This window comes from Channa argus, chromosome 19, assembly GCF_033026475.1.
Source record: "Channa argus isolate prfri chromosome 19, Channa argus male v1.0, whole genome shotgun sequence".
NCBI lineage: Eukaryota > Metazoa > Chordata > Actinopteri > Anabantiformes > Channidae > Channa > Channa argus.
This window is the reverse complement of record NC_090215.1, coordinates 20076289-20097124: the sequence shown is the minus strand read 5'-3', so window position 1 is coordinate 20097124 and position 20836 is coordinate 20076289. Positions and strand designations below refer to the sequence as shown.

The 20836-nt window shown below is 41.8% G+C and overlaps 1 protein-coding gene across 4 annotated transcripts in view; it reads left to right on the top strand.

The window, feature by feature from the left end:
- The window catches only part of rreb1a (ras responsive element binding protein 1a), a 61692-nt gene that overhangs the window by 28890 nt on the left and 11966 nt on the right, over positions 1-20836 (top strand). For 3 of the 4 annotated variants that reach the window (XM_067485409.1, XM_067485410.1, XM_067485411.1), the window contains 10 exons: positions 7205-7309; positions 7392-7638; positions 8430-8499; positions 9868-9957; positions 10664-10827; positions 16893-17034; positions 17423-17574; positions 19649-19838; positions 19938-20225; positions 20327-20792. In XM_067485409.1, the coding sequence (XP_067341510.1) occupies positions 7205-7309; positions 7392-7638; positions 8430-8499; positions 9868-9957; positions 10664-10827; positions 16893-17034; positions 17423-17574; positions 19649-19838; positions 19938-20225; positions 20327-20792 (1914 nt within the window). Of the gene's footprint in view, positions 1-7204; positions 7310-7391; positions 7639-8429; positions 8500-9867; positions 9958-9979; positions 10585-10663; positions 10828-16892; positions 17035-17422; positions 17575-19648; positions 19839-19937; positions 20226-20326; positions 20793-20836 lie in introns of those variants that run through there. The other variant, XM_067485412.1, reaches the window with a different exon arrangement.

Below are 20836 nucleotides of genomic sequence, written 5' to 3'. Positions count from 1 at the left end.
GCGGGTCTAAACTCCACGCTGTGTGTGTGTGTCTGTGTGTTTCTGTTTGCCGTGCTGTCGGCACGCACACACACTCACACGCACACACGAGTCAATCTGTAACCAGGCAGAGGGAGCAGGGAAGAGGCTGAAAGACAATATGATGCAAGAGAGGAGGAGGGGGAGGAAGGCAAATGGGAGGAGAGAGGATGAGCAGAGGGAGAGTGAGAATCTTCTAGCATAAAAAGTTACAACCAAGTGTGAATCAAACCAACCGTTTAGAGGACAGTAGTATTTTATCAAGGATTAGATTTTCAAAGTTTGAAAGTACGTTTCCAAATGCTCCTGTTTGTGTCTGTGCCAAATGACGTGACTCTACTTTGGAGTTGGAGCTCTTTTAATACTTGGATCCTTTAATGACAGAACAATAGATTAACAGCTAAACAAATATCAAGTGTTTGATTTTTATCATCGAACACACAAGATTATGTCCAGAAATGTTTAATCCAGGAATGAGATGACAGTGCACACAATCTGCAACTTGAGTCACTTCACTTTTAAATTGTGTGTCCTTTCTTTTATAAGTTTAATTTTGTCGTAAACTCTCCATGAAGAGCAGGCTTTTTGTGTGGAAAAACGTTTGTCACCTCACATGAGTGATGGACCTCACAGGAAAACAGACGAAGGCAAACATGCCCAAGACAGAAGTGTTCACGTCATGTTCCATGCTGGTCGGTGCAGTTTTAACCCTCCACAGCTGCTGGGGGCGCTGTACTAAACCGTGTGTTTAAGAAACTCAGACCATGATTTCTAACATTCTTGGCAGCTGTATATACATCCTGATACGTGGTCTGCTCTCTATATGAAAATAATGTGTCATTGTATTGTGAAAGTCTGTGAGTTTCACACAGTGAGGTGCATGCAAACAGCGTTTTTCTGTGATGATGTGAACACACCGTAATTTCTGCAGCCAGGTTCCAGTTCTCGTCACACATGGATTTAAAATTAGGGTGTCTGCTTACTTTTGGCCAACAGTGTAACTCCAAAGCATTGTGTGTGTGACTTGGGATGTGTAGTGTCAACAAGTTAGGGCAGAGTACTGCTGCAAGGGAGCGGAGGAAGGGGTGGAGGATGGGTAATGGCAGCTGAGTGTTGGAGGAGGAGGAGGAGGGGGAGGAGGTCAGAGAGAAACAGAGAGAGAGAGAGAGAGAGAGAGAAGCCATCCTTCTGTAGCTCTCTCCGAACACAGTCGCACATGGGGAAGCTGCAAAGCACTCTCTTGTGACTCTCGTGAGTGTGAGCTTCCTGTTGTGGTCAAGAGTGAAAGACAGAAACAGAGGGGGAGACGGATTCTTTCAGTTTCTGAAGTTCATTTGGTAACTGGATTGATTATCCAAAACACTAGCATCACTGTCCTAAATCACTGTTGGCTAGAATAACCGGCTTCAGGTGATATTATGGTGCTTTGTGTAAATCTCTCACAAAGTGTTTCTATCGTGTTTGTGCGTTAAATCATTTGGTTTTAACAGCATTTCCTCAGTGCAGATCTGACTCTGATGCGTGTGACCTCGTAAAATTATTAAGCAAACAGTGCTCAGTGTTTCGTTTAATGCTTCTCTGCACAGTCACATGATGTCTACATGCATTTTTTTGGCCAAAAAGAATATGTGAGATTAAACCTGTAAGAAAAGTGCAATATAAAACACATTTTAAGTAAATATCGCCGATCTAATTTACCGTCAGAAGCAGCGAACTTGATTTAAATGCTTTAATCTGTTTCAGCTTTGATAAGCCAACTCGCTTCAGTCAGCTTCAACAAAAATTGCCAATAATAAGTAATGAGTATTAGCATCAGATTGAGGCCTTCTGACATAAAAGTTTCAGATCATCATTTCCATTGTGCAGCAATAATCATTGGATGCTAGTATCTGTATTTGGTACATGTGGTTTGTTAGTCTTTAGGTGAATCTGCTAATAAGAGCTAATGGCTAATAAGTTCAACTTAATTCATCTAAACGTAACTTTACCATAACAATAAAATTATGTTTTACGATCAATAATAATATGTTTATTTAAATTTTCAGAAGCACATTCAGCCCTGGGTTAATATTGTTCAAACTAAGTTTGAAGGAATGTAGACTGGAATCTGGTTTGTCCTGTGTGTCTTTGGGACATTGTTCAGTGTATGTGGGACTGAAGCCATTTTAAAGGAGATGAAGCGAGAAATAGATGTGTAGATGCAGAAAGAGGCAGTTAGGAGGTAATAAATAGCAAACATATGGTCACTGGATCTTGTCCTCCCCCCACTCCTGCATCCATCTACTCATACATCCTTCCATCCCTCTCCTTAGGTCTCAGACTGTTAGCTGACACCCAGGGGGACACAAATAGAAATAGAGAAGGTTAGGAAAAAGAGGAACAGTTAAAAGCAGAAAGAGGGGAGAGTTCAGAGAGCTCGGGGCTGTTTGCTCTCTCTACTGCCACTGACAGTTTGGTCTGTTTACTTCAGCGCTAAGTGATGCTAACCTACGGCACTAACGTTGGATTTCATGTAAAGATGACAAAACATATTTCATTGTACTCCCCTTATTACACAAGTCATTAACCTCTAAAGATAACATCTGCTATTTGGCACGTAAAAGCTGTGAATAAAATTTTTTTTTTCTGTTTTAAGTTTAAATATGCTAACTGCTAATGCTAGGTCGCCAATGTTTAGAGATAACTAGCTCACAGACTGCTAAGCTACTCCCAGTTGTTGGTTAGCTTTGTAAAATGACACCAGTGTGGTTTAGTTTATAGCCATTGTAGCATGTAGCATTACAATGAATGCAATGGTGAGAGACGGAGCTGAAGTTTTAATAATAGATTAAAGGTCAAGTTAAAGTGTTAAAATGTGGATAATACATGAGATGCTAACTACACAGCCTTAGCTGCTAAAGAACTAGTCAGCTACCACATTTTTGTGGACTGTGGTTAACTAATGGAAACTTGATCGGGCCCCTGCTGTGAGTCTCCTGTCCAGATTTTATGTCTCAGCTGTGTGAGGATTTATAAGGTTTGAGGTGACAGAAACTCTCTCCATCACCACACATGACATCCAACTCTCCATCCATCCTCCCCTGTAATAACTGTCTAACGCTGGGTTACATCCTCACACAGGTGCACCGCACTATAGGGGGGTTATGTTGTGAAAGCACTGACCTTAGTGAAAGTTAGAAGCAAGACAATGAGACAGGAATGGTAGCTGATTGACCTAGTTTGTCACTCAGTAGAACTTTTAAACAAGATTTAAAATGGGAATCTCTACCACATATGCCTGTTTAGGCCAACACATCTACCAACCATGGAGAGAATGTATTTGTGTGGGTGCTGGTGCTTTTCCCATTCTGTGCTTTCAGCTGAGCCTGCCAGGTTAGAAGGTCAAGGCAGTTCACTTCCCATCCAAAAACTGGTTACCACAATTTGTCATAATTATTTTCTCTCAAATACCCCACCATTAAACTCCTGCTTTCCAAGATTTGGTCGAACCATTTTTCCAAAACCCAGTGATGCTTTAAGTTTAGCGAGTTAAATAACTGAGAAGGACATTTATGGATGTAGTGAGAGAGGACATGAAGTTAGTTGGTGTGAAAGCAGAGGATGCAGAAGATGGGGTTAGATGGAGGCAGATGATTTGCTGCGGTGACCCCTGGATGGGAACAGCCCAAAGGAAAAGAAGAAAGAAGTATTAAATAACAAAAACCAGCAAATGCTGCAATTTGAGAAGGGATTTAAAATAATAGTGCTCTTCTCGGGTCTCAGGAATCCTTTAATAGGACATTCCAACCATCTTTAAAGTCAGGAGTTCTGTTTTATCTGTTGCCATGGCTAACTCCAAGTAACCATGGCAACAACGATGCACTCAGCTTACTTTTACTTCGGTAGCAACTGTAGTATTCAGCTTTTGGTAAGTAAAAGTCAACTTCAGCTTTTGCTTCCCATGTTTCAGGACTGCATTAGTTTTCATAAGTGCAGAATTATTTTCCTCTAAGGTCAAAACTTTGTAACACAGCATTTTTTATTATTGTACGATAGGGTCCTTCATTCTTTTAATGAAGGACTTTGGCTGACATGAGGAATCGGTTTGGATCTTTAGAGTAGCATTTTTTTTAAAGGTTGTTGTAATGAAGACTCTACCATATTGTATCATTTGAATTATGATTTCATTTTGAAATACATTGTGTCCCATCTTATTGTATTGTATGGATGCTAGGGAATCATTTTAAGGTGTAGTCCACCATCTGTTAGGCATGTCATGGCAAGAATGGACATGGTGACCTTATCAAACACAAACCTGTAGCTTGGACCTGGCACGATAGAGTGAGGGAGAAGGGGATGTAGAGTAAGAGGAGGATGGAATGATGAAGCTGCAGAGAAAGAGGAGGGGAGGCAGGGATGGATAAACGGAGCAGCATTCTTTGTTTGCAGCACTTTGGCAAAGAGAGACAACTTTTCCATCACACACACAGAGACACCGCCCACCGCCCACGTGGTGACTCTTTTTTTTTTTTTTTTTTTGCTTTTGCATAGATGTGCAGGAATGTCACAATGTCAGGACGTCAGCGCTGTGTGAGTGTGAGTCAGGAGGGAGTATCAGTGTGAGTGATGGCCAGGAACAGATGTAGTAACATCAGCCCTCACACATGCACCGTACTCATCCAGAATCACGCATGTGTAACATGGACAGGAATACACACATGTTGAAACGGGTTTGAACAAATCCAAGGGCTTATTAACGTTTCTTATCACATTTTGATTCTGAGTCAGATTTCAGGAATTTTTAGGCCATGTGCTAGTAGTTTGTTTTTTTCTAGAATGCAGCAAGTGTCAAAACCCACTTACTCACTCACTCACTCACTCATTCATTCATTACTACTAACAATAGGCACAGTTCAGTAGTGAGCGGCAACATCACTGTTAGCTCCATTACAGAGGACACAACTTTGTTTTTCGTAGCACTGAATGCACCTGTCATGTTGTGGTAAACTTCTGTTTCTTTGTGACCATTTTGTATCCATTTTTACTCCTCACATACCTGCTTATGTTTTGTGTTGTTTTTTAAATTATTGTATTATTTTGCCTCTGTTTTAATTTTTAACTGTTTGTGGTCATTTTGTGTCCTTATGAGCCTCTTTTTTGATAATTATTTGAAACCATCTATGCTTATTTTCTCTGTTTTGTGTCATTAGTTGTTATCAGTTTTGGTATTTGTTTGTCATTTGTTTGTCTTTTGTGGTTGTTTTTGTTTCTTTTGGAATATTTGCATCTTGCAGCTCTCTCACTCTCAAATAAGTAATATTACCGCTTAAATAAATAACGCACATTGACTTATAATAATATTGTAATGAACATGGAGTAGAAAAGGGTAGAAAAGGTGATGCATAGAATTTATTTCCTTCCTTTTTAATACTTTTTTCAAGTTGACCTCTAGTCTAGCCTTCCTTCTCCTGTCCATCTTTTCTTCCTATCCTCCATCCTGTCCTCCTAATCTCCTTGTCATCCCTTCCTCTCCATCTATCCATCCTCCCTCCCTCCCCCTACTGGTCTGTCCTCTTGCAGCCATCTGTTGCTGTTCGTTTCAGCCGGCTGTAAAAAGTGCTGCCTGAGCACCTCATTGGCCAATCACAGCCTTTGAGTGTGTGTGTGTGCGTGTGTGTGTGAGAGGTTAGAGAGAGACGAATGATGCTAATGTAAAAAACAATCTGGGGTAAGGCCTTAGATCTGTGTGTGTGTGTGTGTGTGTGTGTGTGTGTGTGTGTGTGGATGCACCTGCTGCAGCCATATTACAGTTTGTCATGTAAGAGTGGTGATACAAGGAGAGGTCAGTGGAAACACAACACACATAACACACACACACACCGAGTCGACCAGTTGTCACCAGTCAGTCGCAGAGTTGTGCTTAGCTTAAGTTCAAATGCTAAAAGTCCACCTCAGCACTTTCTCTGACCAAAACATTTCCATCGATGGTTTTAAAGCTTTCTCTCTGCTTGATAGCTGCTGCTCTTGCTCCCATCTTTGATGGTTTTTCTTTGAACGCGGAATGTCCCTTTCCCACCCTCCATCACACACACATTTATATGCAGCCTCTCTCTGAGCTGAGCTGGAGGAGGAAGTGGCCGATTCTGGAGAGCGTCTTCCTGTGGGGGCTTCCAAACAGGAAACAGTAATCAGCTTCTTCTGCTGCTGCTCTGACAAGAAGCTCTGAGCTTTTTCCACTTTTCTCTCTCTTTCTCTCTGCCTCCTCTTTCTCCTGTTTGTTTCTGTGTCTCTCGGCCCATGTTGGGGACAAGTGTGAGGATAGTAAACCCCACATTTTGTCCCCTCTGGTCTAGTCGGCACTGAGCCAGAGCTGCTGTTGTAGATGAAAGGCTGTGGCTGCTGTCCTCTGCTGTCTCGCTTCCCATTCTTATCTGTGTTTCTGCTGCCAAAGAGCTCAGAATCTATTGCTGAACTGCATAGGTCAGGTTAGGATGCTGTTATGGGCTTAAGACCTGAATTACTTTGTAAAGCCACAATTCTTTCAGCACCTCACTTTTTTTGTTTGATGAAGATTTCAATAGAGCAGCTTTATAACCAGAAATGCACATCTGTAGAGTAAAAAACAACATCTTTAAAAATAATAAATTATCTTCTATGAAACCAGACACTGCAGTTAAATGCAGGGTGGGAAATTAACACGAGGCACCAGCCAACATTCAGAGCTCCTGTGAGATTCTAATTTAAGTTAACCTTCAACCTTCACACACCAGCCTCCACGGAAAAATCTGCAAGTTTAATGTGAGCTCAGCTGACATCCAGAAGCACCTAGTTAAAGATGAGTTAGAACCAGGAAACATTGTTAATTGTTGACTTGCACTAAACCGTCACGTTCAAGATTTAATCTATTTTCTGTATACTTGTAGCTGTCAATAATACCATAATAATAAAGATGATGTCCTAATGGAGTTTGGTGTCTTTCCAACAATCCCTTAGTAATAACCTGTACTTTTGGACACGAGAGTTTAAGGCAGGATATGACAAAAAACAATAAACGCGTTTGGTTTGATCTTAAGCATTCATCCGTTTGTTATATCTGCTTTTGGACACTGGAGTGAGATGCAGAAAATACCAAAAAACCATGTTTTGTTTCTTGCTTAGTTGTGTGTTTGTCTTAAATTTGTGCTTTTTTTTATTTTTCCCATTTCAGCAGTCATGGAAAACTCCACAGAGGAGATGCGAGAAGACGAAGCCAACCCTGAGATTGATGAGGAAGCTGATCTAACAGAAGAGAAAACCCACAATAAGCTTAAAGGTTCGCACAAACCCTCTTTTTGCTGTGTTTTTGCCCAAGAAAGCCCAAATAATTATAGCCTCAAATATAATGCCTCCTTTAGGAGCTCTTAATGGAGCAATGGAGGAGGCAGCAAGTGTAGGGGAGAAGGTACAGAACGGAGACGGAGGAGGAGGCGGGGGCGGTAAAGGTGGAGGAGGAATCATGGGAGCTGAAGGAGAAGACCTGTCCTCCATTAATGCCATGATGTCAGCAGTGATGTCGGCAGCAGGGACCATCAACGGTGGAAGAGACGGAGACGGCGGGAGTGGAGTCATCTCTGCCGACTCCTCTGCCGGCCCCTCCCCAAGGTGAACGATGAAGAGATGTTCTGGTGTTTTTCCTTAGCTGTTTAGCACAGACTACGAAGTCTTAACATAACTGACCCGTTTTTATTCTACGATAGAAAATAAAATAATCAGGTTTTAGATTCTATAGATGCTCAAAATTTGATCACTTTTGCTACTGAATCAAATACTGGTGCATTCAAAGACTTGAGCTTTCTATTGAAAAATATAATTCACGTTTTATTGATCTTAGGGTAAAACTAGGGTAAACTAGTTACTAGTGTTTATGGCTGTTAATTTTGCTCAGTTCTGAACGGTTTGTAGTAATTTTATGTTTATTTTTGGCCTTTTTGTGGACATTTGCTGCTTCATTTTTTTTATCTACTTGTGCTCATTTTTGTCTCATTTGTATGATTTTGGTTTTGTCTTTGTGGTTTTTGAGGTCTCCTTTGCTTATTTTCAACCCTTTCTGGCCATTTTTGTGGTTTGTTGTTTTTTGGGTATATGTCCAACCTGTTTTTACCTTTTTTGGCTGTTGTTTGTGTCTGTGTTTAGTCATTTTAAATGTCTTTGTTGTGTCCACTTTTTGGACTGTGGAAAGTTTGTAGACCTCTTTGTAGACACTGTTTGTATTGTTGGTTGCCATGTGTCTCTTTCGGATGCCGTTCCAACAGTTTGTGGTAATACTTGTCTCCTGTGCAAACAAACATGAAATATTAACAGTCAGTCCAGGCCGTCCTAGGCCCCTGTTCAGTAATCCGTACCTGATGTTTTCATATGTGTAAACTTGCTCTTTCTTCTTGTTCTGCTTAAAGCCCATCGCCCAACAAGTCCCTCACAGCGGCGATGAGAGCCCCGCCCAGTCGCAGCACACGACGCACCCAGGTAAACTTCACAAGTTAAATACTGTGTTTACGCTCCATCTCTGCGTTGATCCTGGCTGAGTCTGGGCCCTAGGTCCTCATTTGGTGCCTCATCTGGTTTCCACTCGTCATTTCCTCTCCTCTCTTTGTCTCTTTATTTGTTTCCTCTCCACTCCTCTCCTTGTTTCCTTGTTTCATGTTTCCTGTCCTCCTCTCTGTTCTCTTTTCCTTGTTTCATCTTCTTTTGTCCTCTCATCTCAGTTATTCTCCCTTTTCTTTTCCTCTCCTCATTTCTTCCTCTTTACTTCTTTCTTCTCCTTCGTTTTTTCTTCTCTCTCAGCTCCTCTGCTTGTTTCCTCATTATTTTCTTACACTCTTTTTTTTCTTTTTTCCCTTGCTGTCTCCTCTCCTTGCCGACTGTCTCCTATACTCATCTCCTCCTTTTCTCGTTTCCTGCCCTTGTCTCCTCACTTCATCCTCTCTCTTCTCCCATCATGCACAGTCATTCCTCCCCGCACCATTGCTTCCTGTGAAACAGGAAAAGTGAGGCCATTTGACGAGTTAGGGAGTGAGGGAGGACTCTCTCAGGTCTGACTCAGGCAGTTTCTACAGATCATGTGATTCATCACAGTTAAGCTCATTTCAGGTCAAACTGAGGCTGCAACAAACACTTGGATGTGATTCTTAGTCTGGTGCCTCCTGTGGTTATTGTAGTTTCCTGCTTCTCTTTTTCCTCCCTCACTTGTCTACTTTTTCTTCCTCTCCTATTCTTCCCTCTTTCATTTTCCTATCTCCTTTGCTCCTTTGCTTGTCTGCTGTCCTGTCCCATGTCCTATCCCCTCTTTTTATTTTCTCTCCTCTCCTTGTCTCCTCTACTTACCTGTCGTTATTTTCTCTTGATTACCAACTTATTTCCTGTCCTTGTTCTTCTTGTCCTCGTCTTTCTTTTCCTTTAAAAAATGCAGTCATAATGTCAAAAATCTGTTCCGTTTATTCTACTTTTGTTTGATGTTAGGCTGTTGTCAGTGGAACTTTCATTGCAATGTTTCCCCTTCAAATGCAGAGTACGTTCCTTTTCCTACAGACTTATGAAACACAGTCATCATAATCATTAATTGTCAGCGACAGAAGCTTAACAAAAATAGAAATTATTGAAATTATTTGGGGAGTAATTAACATTTTTTGAAAATGTACTGTACAGTATTTTAATTTTATTTAAATTAATTTTTTCTCTGATGTAAAACTGAGGTTATCCAGATTTCTTAGACATTTAGTTATCCTGCTTTTGTGCTATAAGAGTTCTGCTGAACAGTGAACATTCTAAATATGAGCAGTACATAATTTTTAGTTTTTTATGCTAACTAGTGTTTTTCTTCGTCTTCTTTTTCAGGACACCAAAGATGACAGCGCATCTTGCATCTGTCCACTTTGTGACAAGAGCTTTCAGACACACCACCAACTAACAATGCACATCAGACAGGTAAAAACTTACCTTTTACTATTACTGCTAACAACTCACAGCTGTGAGAGATGGGCAGCGGAAAAGAAAGATAGCAGTCACAGTACAATTGCATAAGTTTGCACACTAATACCAAACAACATCAACAGTAAAGATTTAATCACAATTAGGCTTTAATTTTCCATTAAGTTTAACCTTCACGCACCAGCTTGTTTAATGTGATCTCACTTGACCTGCAAAAATATCTGCTGCAAAAAGTTGACAACCTGTTCCAACCACCCTCCATCCTCTGTTCATGGAACAAAACTTGATTCAGGGTCAAGCTGAAATATTTTTCTTGTGTCTTCATACACAATGACGCTTGTAAAATTGATTTTAAGTAAAATTACTGTCCTGCATGGTGAATCATTTGTAAGCCAAAGTTGCATGTAGTCACAAATAATCAATAAAATGTTGCATCTACTGCTCTATAAGCTGTTAGGTTTTAATAATCACTAACATTTTTAAAATTCCTGTGTTTTGTTGAGTTTGGTGTCTAGGTTCCCACATTTTTAAAGCTTAAGGAAACAACAATAAGGATACCAGCAACAACACTCTTGCACCTGTAACATTACATTACGGCTGCAACTATAATAAAAGCATAAATAAGTAAATAAAGTACAAACCTATGATAATAATACGTGTATTACTGTGACGACTCTGTTGACCCTATTCCATCTCTCTGCAGCACAATGCAGACACCGGAGCAACGGACCACTCCTGCAGCATCTGTGGGAAGTGTCTGAGCTCGGCTTCATCACTGGACAGACACATGCTGGTCCACAGCGGGGAGAGGCCCTACAAATGTAACATCTGTGGACAGACCTTTACGACAAACGGCAACATGCACAGGTACACAGTCAGTCAGCCAAGCAGAATTCCTAAAACACACCAAACGTCCTCACAAAGATGGTATTTAAGTAATGCCACACACACACACACACACACACACACACACACACACACACACACACACACACCATGTAACCTCAGGCAGAGGAAGTTGGCGTTTAACCCAGTCCCCACTCAACCATCATTATGGGAGCATGAGATCCAAACTGTGTGTGTGTGTGTGTGTGTTGTGGTGAGGGGGGGGCTACACAAGAAGTGGGAAGATGACTTTAAACCATCCACCCCCATCACGCACACACTGAGCAACGCCCAGTCATTTATCAGTAAACTCCAGCCTCCACCATTAGACTCAACGGTCCCAGCAGCAGCATTATGTGTGTGTTGTTTTAGTTACGGTGGGTCCCAACACTCAGTTACACTCTCAATTGTTAGAACATGCATGTTCCCTTGTGGAACATCATTTGGTCCCCAAGGGTCCAGAACAAAATTTTAGGGCAATAACATGGTTTAGGGTCGGGTTACGTCGAGGTTAGGGCTATCTAATAATATGGTTAAGTTTAACAATGCAAAAAAAAATGTAAATCAATGAAAAGGCCTCAAGAGGGTGTGTGTGTGTGTGTGTGTGTGTGTGTGTGTGTGTGTGTGTTAGTGGTTGAAAACCCCACATTTTCATTACAGCAATATTTATTTTTCTGTCCGTGTATCTGTGCACATTTATAAAATAACTGAATGGAAACATCAGAAGTATGAAACATGGTATATGCTAAAGAAAAGATGCAAACATTTTTAAATATTGCCTTTTCTCATAAAGAAACCACTTATGTAATCTTTTTATCCTAAAAAGGTTTTACAAAAACTTTTGTAAATTTATGAAATGTGCAAAATTTCTTTTCTCCATCAATCAGTCAGATGTTTTTTTAAATTGTACTTATAGAAATCTTTACGTGTTTGTAGCCATACCCAGCAAATATCTGACAGTTTTGAGACATTACATCAGTAATAAAAATAGTTGCCTTGTAAACGGCCGCTTAAATAAAGATACACTTTTATCCAAGGCGCTTTACAATGTTGCTTCTCGTTCACCCATTCACACACACCAGTGGTGGTGGCTGCCATGCAAAGTGCTCAACTGAGTGACCAGGAGCAGCTTGGGGTTCAGGGTCACTTCGACACCTAGCCAGGACCGGGGAATCGAACCAGTGACCCTGTGGTTCGTGGACGACTGCTTTACCAACTGAGCTACAGCCTACAGTTCTCGTGAAAAGCCAATGGCTGAACTGAAGGCTGTTAGAACCTACTACAGACGTGTACTTTGTCAGGTTTAAATATGGCTTTGTGTCGTAATTGCAGTTACATTGGATGTTTGTTCTGTGGTAGCTCATAATGAAAAGCTTGCTGATAGATTTTCATGTTTTAAGGGAAGGAAACAAATCCAGTGGTTGAAAATGTATGTTTACATGTCGAAAACACAGCAGCATACTGTAGTTTGTATAATGGTTAGCTGCAGTAATATGCAGTAAATGGTTCAGGATGTTTGACTTTTAATGAAATGTGCAGCTTGCTAACGTTGGTTTGGGACAAAAAGAATGAAGCTTTTTGTCTTCGCTCTCTTTCTCATCAGTCTCTTCAGTGTCTTCAGTCATTGTGATGGTATGAGGAGGTGTGGGCAGGGAGGAATGACTGTAGGCTGGGAGACAGACAGAAACATCTAGATGTCACAATTTTCTCAATGCATTTTTCCTCTAATTTGTGTTTGTGCTCACAGATTTGGTGTTTGGCAGCGAGATGCGTTTCCTCATGCTGGTGTTAAATACATAGGAAGTTGATGGAGATTGTCAAGACTGTACAAAAACAACATTTTAAGAACTACTATATATATATATTTCAATAACAGGACTTGATGCAGGAAAATGAGTGGTGCTCATGAGTTTATGTCCCTCAGTTAGCATCCAAACAAGAAATGTAATAATCTAACACATTTGGATTATTTCAACACTGAACGTAAGACGATATTAATTAGCCTTTGTTAGCTTTAGCGTTTAGCCAGCTACTTAGCTTCATCACATTGCAGTTAAACAAATATAATAACTTATTTTCTAATAATCGATTTCTATCATAACAACAAAGTTTTAGTTTGTCTATATGGTCACGATAATCCCAGCCCCTGTTGTAAGCTTGGCTGAGGGAGGGACCATTGGCTTAGAGATGGTCTTTTGGAACTAGTCTCTGGCTCTGAACCAGCCCTGTTTGAGCTGAACCTCGCTACAAACCTGTCAAAACACCAATTTCTCTGACATATTTACATGCAACTGGGTTTGCAATCAGTTTTTACATGTGCGAAACTAAATCCTGCACACAGAAAGAAGTGGAGTAGCTGGAGTTGCATGCAACAATGACTCCTTGTATTTAAAGCTGAATCTAACACAAAATGGCTGCAGACGTTGCTGCTGCTGAACATTGATTAAATCTGACACATGCAGTTAAAAAAAAGCACAAACTATGAAGCAGCAACTTCTGTCACCATACAGTTGACATCTTTGATCCTTGCTTCCAAAAAAAGTGCTGTACATGAACAAGGATGCACAGTGACCAGGTTACCACAGTGCATTTTAAACACACACTGCCTGGTTACCTGTGTAACCTGATTTCACTGAGTAACCACGGTATGTTAGTGCACCTAACCGCACGGACTGCAGTGTCAACATTCTTTTCAGCGCCTTATGAAGAGAGAGGCCGATTTTACATGCTGAAAGCTGACTGAATCTGTCGACCAGGAACTGGATCCAAAGTGGAACCAGCTGTCAGAACTATTCCCCGGTAGTGTTGATGGGATTGCGTTGCTCATCTTCTGGTGATTCAGATGTGAGCTGAAGCCGCCGATCTCACCTCAACCACAATTTGAACAGAGAGTTGCGGTCGGGTTTAGCGAGTCTCTTCAGTAGCGTGACTCTATCTATCTGTTGAAAGACAAACTGGACTCGCACTGAGGGAATAACACGGCCTCCTGCCGGCTGCCGTCGTTCTGGATGCAGATTTCCATCAACACACCCTGGAAACGGTTGCGTCATTTTCTCAGAATCCTGCAAGTCTTATAAAACACAACTGGTGAAATGAAGCTGTGCACCTTTTACTCTCTGCTGATTTCCATTGCAAACTGCAGAAGAGAACACAGTAACAGGAATGCCTTTACTTGAGTTTTCCTCCTCTCCTTGCGAGGCCTGGTTTAACATGCTGCTCTAGGAAAATAAAGAGGAGGCCTGTTTGGATGGAGAGTGGAAAATAGGAGCAGAGGGAGGAGGGAAAGAGAGAGGAGGAATCCATTCTGCAGCAGAGCATCCTTTGAAATGTGAAACGCGAGACTTTCCTACTCGTCTTCAAACAGCCAGAGAGAAAGGAGGAGGAGGGGGGGGGGTGGAGAAAGGCTGAGCAACAAAAAAAGAAGAAAAGAGATGGGAGTAGGCGATGGCTGGAAGTGAGGAGGGAAAACAGAAATCCACATCATCCTGTCTGATGAATTCTCATCTCGGTTTTTTACTAAATCTGAAATGTTTTGTTGCCACTTACGACAGATTTAGAAAACTGAATGATAAAATGCCCCAAAGGTCTTAAAGTTCTGACACTCAAGGAAGGAGAGAGCCAGAAAAGTAAGGATGTGTTTTGTAGCGGAGCATCCCTGAAATGTAGAACTAGTTTTTCCAGTTTTTGTGTAAAGGCCTGTAGGTGTTGTGCACGCTCATTGAGCCAGAAAACACATTTATTATCAGGCAGAAAGAAGGGAAAAGGAGAGTGAGGTAATGATACTTTTTTCCCTGCACACGTGAGGGTTTATCCAAAGTTTAGCTAAGTTGAAGCACTGGCAGATCAACTGAACAGACCATGGGAACTTCCTGTTTGTTCTGCTACAGTTTTGTTAAAAACAAAACTTTCTTCTTCTTCTTTTCCTTTGGGCTGTTCCCTTTCAGGGGTCGCCACAGTGAATCATGTGCCTCCATCTAACCCTGTCCTCTGCATCCTCTTCTCTCACACCAACCAACTTCATGTCCTCTCTCACTACATCCATAAATCTCCTAGTTTTGTTAAAAACAGTTTCACATGGTAAATATGCAGCCTGTAGGAGGCAGGGCCGATGATACAGATGACTGAAGACTGAATGATGCAGATTCCACAACCAAATCAACAACAGATCAACAACATAGTTAAATGGTCTGGGGCCAAAGTTGAAGGGACGGAGAACCAACTCTGTCCAAAGTGAAGAAATCAGCTTCACTTTGAAGCAAAACTGTTAAAATATTATGCAGCACTGGGAAAGGTGCCATTTGTCATTATCTAAAGTTAAATCCACAGTGTAAAGACATGCAGTTAGGGATTAACTGCTTAGGTTGCCCATAGGTGTGAATGCTCTCTGTGTGGCTCTGTGACAGCCTGGAGACATGTCCAGGGTGTGCTGTGCCTTTCCACATTGAACCAAGTTGGCCCACTGTCATACATTGTGAACTTGCCATTAGTCCGCTGTCTGTCCTCTGGTATCACCTCTTGTGGGCCCTCTGTCCCCTCAGTGCCCTCTGGCACCCTGTTTATTGCTGCTGTTATTAAACAGCTGAACCTGGTTGCCATGGTGAGGCATCCCATTAGCCTAGCTTAGCAGTGTGCAGAGCCGTGATTGCCTCTGAAGCTGCTGCATGTTTAAGCCAAGCAGCAATCTAAGGACATCTCATCTTGTCTTTCTGATGGCTACACTCCCCTCTTAACTTTCTGTCCTTCTGAAATGTCCTGACTCCTCCCGTTTCACTCAGTTTCACTCATATACGGGTACTGATACATGTGTTTCCTGGGCTCACAGTGACGTCACAGCGCCCCTGTGCTGATTCAGTGTTACTGCAGGCAGCCGACGCTGACTGACAGTATTGTGTTACTGCTACTGTTTGTACCTCTGTTAGTACTATTTCTGTTAGTAGTATTTCTGATACCTCTGTTAGTACTATGGCTGTAACTAGTACTTCTGGTACTAGTGATTGCAGTAGTAGTAGTAGTAGTAGTAGTCTGAAACTTTCTGATTATTCCCCACAGATGTTTTAACCCCTCTGTGTTTATGTTGAGTCAAGCAGCAGCTCAAACACACACATGCAGCAGGAATGTGTGTGTCTGCTGACTCTACATACTTCCTGCTTTCTGACTGGTCAGATCTGAGGGTCACTGAAGACTCTGCTTTGATTGGCAGGCTGTGTCCCTTGACTCACCTGATTGGTTAATATTCAATTTCCCTTCAGCTGGTCTTGGATCTGCTGACTCTGTCATTTTGTCAGGACCTCTTATGGGCGTCCAGCCCACTGCCTGTTGGGTCCTATTTTTAACATGCCTCCTACAATGCCTCCTAACCTCATCAACTCCTTTTTTTTCTTCATCCTCTCTCCTTGTTTCTTCTCCTCTCTCATTTTCTGTTTGTATTTATTTTTCTTTCCTTGTTTTTTTCCTTCCTGAGCTTGTTAACTTTCCCCTCTCGTTTCCTCTTATGTTTCTTCTCCAGTTGTTGTTTCCTCTCCTCTGTTCCTTACCAGTGTTGTTTACAGTCCCTAAGTTCGTATTTTATCTCCTTGTTCCCTTTCCCTGTCTCTGTCTCTCTTTTCTTCTCATGTTACAGTGTCTTCTGACCTTTTTAAAAAAAAATTTGCACCTGATCTTTTCTCTTCTTTTTCTCTCCTTTTTTCCTCTCTCCTCTCACTTGTCCTTCATGTCTAATGTTTCAATTTGTTTTTCTATCCTCTTTTCCTACCTTTTCAAGAAAATAAATTAACTTTATTTTTGGAGAATACCTCCAATTTTTTGTGCTTTTAGTCTTGTAGTGTTTAGGTGGTTGCTACACTCAGGTTTTAGGTGTTACATTAAGTTACTCTGAATTTTTCACTTGTACAAAATCACTGACTAAAAGCTTAAAAATTCTGTCATAATTCTGTCTTAGAAGGTAAATGCTGCTGGTTAACGGACACCGAAAAATGCATTTGTACCTTTTCAAAAGTCACATTTACAAAGTATAACTAACCTTGGACCCATCTCTGTGCGTATTTCAGACATATGAAGATCCATGAGAAGGACCCTGCTAGTGGCCTCCTCCCTGTCAGTCCCCCTTCGCCAACTAAACGGCGTCGTCCTTCCGTTAAAAGAAGGCACAGCCCCGAGGACGAGACCAGAGAGGAGCCACCCAGCAAGAAGGTAGAAACAAAAAGCTTCAAAACGTCCCTGAGAATTGACACGTTTTTACCAAGTTTTCAACAATCTCAAAAATAATGCACGCATCACAATTATCTTAATATCACTGATGTAATCAATAGTAAACATCTTTATACCCTTATAGTAAAGAAAGTCCTGATTGAGAATTATTATATTTCCAAGTGCATTTCATTGTCAAAGTAATCCAGTGAAATTTGTGCACTGCAAACACAAAAACTATTTCAGCTGTAGTTATTTCTTTAGGAGTAGTAGGAAGATGGATTAAATGCACTGAGCAGACAGTTTTTACATTCTCTGACTAATAAAGAAATAATAATGACAGATAAATAAAAATTACCCATTTGATGTAGTGCTATCGATCTGTTTACAGGTGATGGACGCGGACGCGGTGTCAGAGGAGTCATCAGCAGCGGTGCGAGGATCGGAGGAGGAGCTGCTACCATGTCCACTTTGCTTCAAGACGTGCAGCTCCAGGCTGGAGCTGGACGCCCACATGGACACACACCCCGACACTGCTCTGAGGTAAACTCAAAGTCCCACATTCCCCTGTTTTCTACCCAGTAATGCTTGCTGTTACTTTCCATTAGAGTAATTTGCTGAATACTCGTCATCTTCAGTGTTTTTTTTTTTAATCCCATTCACGCATAATATTTGTTGAGTTCACGACTTTAAGTTGGATGCATGTTAACTCACATTTGCATTGTACTTCAAAGTATGTAGTGTTACTAAAGTAGTTTGTAAATAGACGTAGGCGTTTGGTATTAGTGCTGAAAAAAATATACAGAAATCTTTTAGTTTTTGTGAAAACAAATTAATGTAGTTTAGAAATTTACCAAAGTTTAGAAAAACCTCCTCCCGTCTAGAATAATTAGGAGGGAGATAGGGAGGATGAAAAGAGTAATTCAGCCCTTAAGAGATGAAAGGAGATGGAGATGATATGAAGGCCAGCTTAAAGGAGTAGACAGAGAGATGAAGGGATGGATGGGTAATGGGGGGAGGGTACAGGGCAAATAAGTCACCACTGGGTGAGAGGTAAAAACAACACTGAAAGGAGGGACAACTTAATAAGTCACAGAGAGGAGGACACGGTCAACCAGCTCCTGTTGCCATGTCGACGACCCCCACAGACTGTTGGCATGGTAACATAGTTCTTAACGAACGCACACTCAAAGTTTGTCAAGTGTTTAACGAGTTGGTTTTAATACATGGAGCAATATGTGGACAGTAGAAGTAGGAAAAGTATCAGGAGAGTAAGATGAGAAAAGGAAGGAAAAAAGATTAAGAGATAAAGTAAGTCAGACAAAGGAGAGAATACAATTAGTAGGAACAAAAAAAGGAGATAAAATTAAGAAAATTAGGAAGACAGAAAAGTGGAAAAAGAAGGAAAGAAAACAATGAGGGTCAAATAATGAAAAATAGAAAGATGGGAAGAAAGGAATGAGGGGGATTGTGTGAAGGACAGTAATTACAGTAAAAGAAATTTGGGAAGGGACGAACATAAGAAGAAAAAAAACCCAAAACAAGAACATGGGTGGAAAGTAGGAAAGGGAATGAAGCAAAGAAATAGCAACTGATGTAAAGACAAAGAAGGAATAAGGGTGCAGCAGGCAGTGCTGAGCTCGTTATGGAGGCTACAGGTTTAAATCCTCACTAATCAGCCTGTAAGAGGATCGACTGAGCTGGAGGGAGGATCGTCAAACTAAGTCACAATGGCCTGTTGCAGCTCTCGAACAATGAGGAAGAGATGGAGGAGTGAGAAGAGGGATGAGGGTGCAGAGTTTGACAAGTGTGGTCCACATATGGTCCACAGGGGTTTTTTTTCTCCCCTCTCCTCAAAAATATCCCGTGAGGGGATTGCACACAGCTTAAACACACAGTTAGACAGGATGTGATAAGAGTGTGTGACTGTGGCAGACACTGAGCAGCTGTCCTCTCAGCACCAGTTTGACCATCATCACTTATCACACAGACACACACACCACCCTAAAACTGACTGACAACTGAGGGTAAATGTCCACACTGATGTGTAACCACCACATCCTATTGATTTTACTGTGTGAAGCCTTTTTGTTTTGTGCATTTGCCATTGAATTACGTTCCAAAATATGTGCGTTTCAACTTTTCCTTATAAACAAACTGAACATCTGCTCAGTGCTGCAGAGCAACTTATTAGAGGTGTTTTTAGATCGTTCATTGCTTTTCCTCTGAACCTAAATATTAACTCTAACTTTCAAGCCAAGTTCAGTGGGACTGAACAAAGGACTGAACAAAATGTTCTGACTGACTCTCAAAGTCTAAAGTTCAACTCGGCTAAGGGACAGTGTACACAAAGAAATGTCCCCGCCTTGTGGCGTCATAGAGAAACTCCATCGTTTGGAGTGAAATGACGGATCTGCAGATCCACCAGAGCCTTAGCTTAGCTTAAACCGTTACCAATGAAATGCAGTTGGCAAGAACCGAAGCTAGAATATTCCATGTGTGTGAATTGTGTGTTTTGTCTAAAGCATTTTAATCACTGCAATTTTTTTGTTTATGATCAAGTTTCCGGTTTTACACAGATACAATAAAATGCTAATCTGGGTTTGTATGTTTGCAGGTGTGATCTCTGCTGCCTTTCTTTCCGAACTCACCGTGGTTTGCTACGTCACAATGCGTGTGTTCATAAGCTCCTTCCTCAGGACCCCAGTGGCCAACCCTTCATTCAGAACAACCCCTCAATCCCCACTGGCTTTAATGACCTTGCATTCATCGACTTCTCCTGCAAGAAGTTTGCTCACATTGCACAGGTATCGAAACCTCATTTAGTGGATTAGAAATGTTTTACCTTCATCAGTTTTTAGCATCGGTATTAAATCACCTCGACTTTCTGTTCTGTATTTGTTCAGGTCTGGTGTGAGACAAACCTCCGTCGATGTATCAGTAAATTTCACCGGTTCATCTGTGATTCCTGTGACAAGGCGTTCCCCCTTCGATCCGCCCTGGACCTCCATAAAACCACCTCCCACCCCGAAAAGCCTGGTGCCACTGATATGGAGGAAACTGTGGAGAAAACCGAGGAGGACGGACCTGCAGCAAACGCTACTGTGAACAACAGTCAAGCTGCTGAGAATGAAGTCTTGCCCTCGGAGCAGGCCAACTTCCTGGAAACGCTCGGTCTGCAACACATTTCTCAGGTGAGTCTAAATGTTTTGTGGAAATGCATATGCCATAAAAATATGAAGGCAAAGAAATTAAGAAGCTGTCCTCTGATGGATCTGATCTCTTATTTTCTAAGGTGAAATCTGGTCCCACCGATGATGAGATCCATCAGGCCCATCTGGACAGCATCAAAGTGATTCATGTGGATCCACCATGCTCCAGCCTTCCACAGGAGCCGGCCTCAGCTTACCTGTCGGGGGGTGTGGGGCTGACTTTGGGTTTGGGTGGACTGACAGCCCTGAGCATCCCTCTGCTGGAGGCCTCTGGCTCCACCTCTGCCCTGCAGGGCCTCGCCCAGAGAGACACCCTCAGCCTGCTCTCCCTGCAGCCTTTCCAGACCGGCTTCCTCCTGCAGCCTGATGGGTGTGCGTCTGCTGCCAGTGCAGCTTCATCAGGCACCAAACCCGGAGAGACAGCTGGAGCTGGGATCATGGAGCTGGCAGATATTCAGCAAATCCTTAAAGTGGCGACTGCTGCACCAAATCAGTTGGGACTGACCCTCCCACCTCGGGCCAAAGCTTCTGGATTCACTGGAGGTCAAGGTGGGTTTGGTAAAGCTGCTCTAATCAATACTTTTATTAGAATA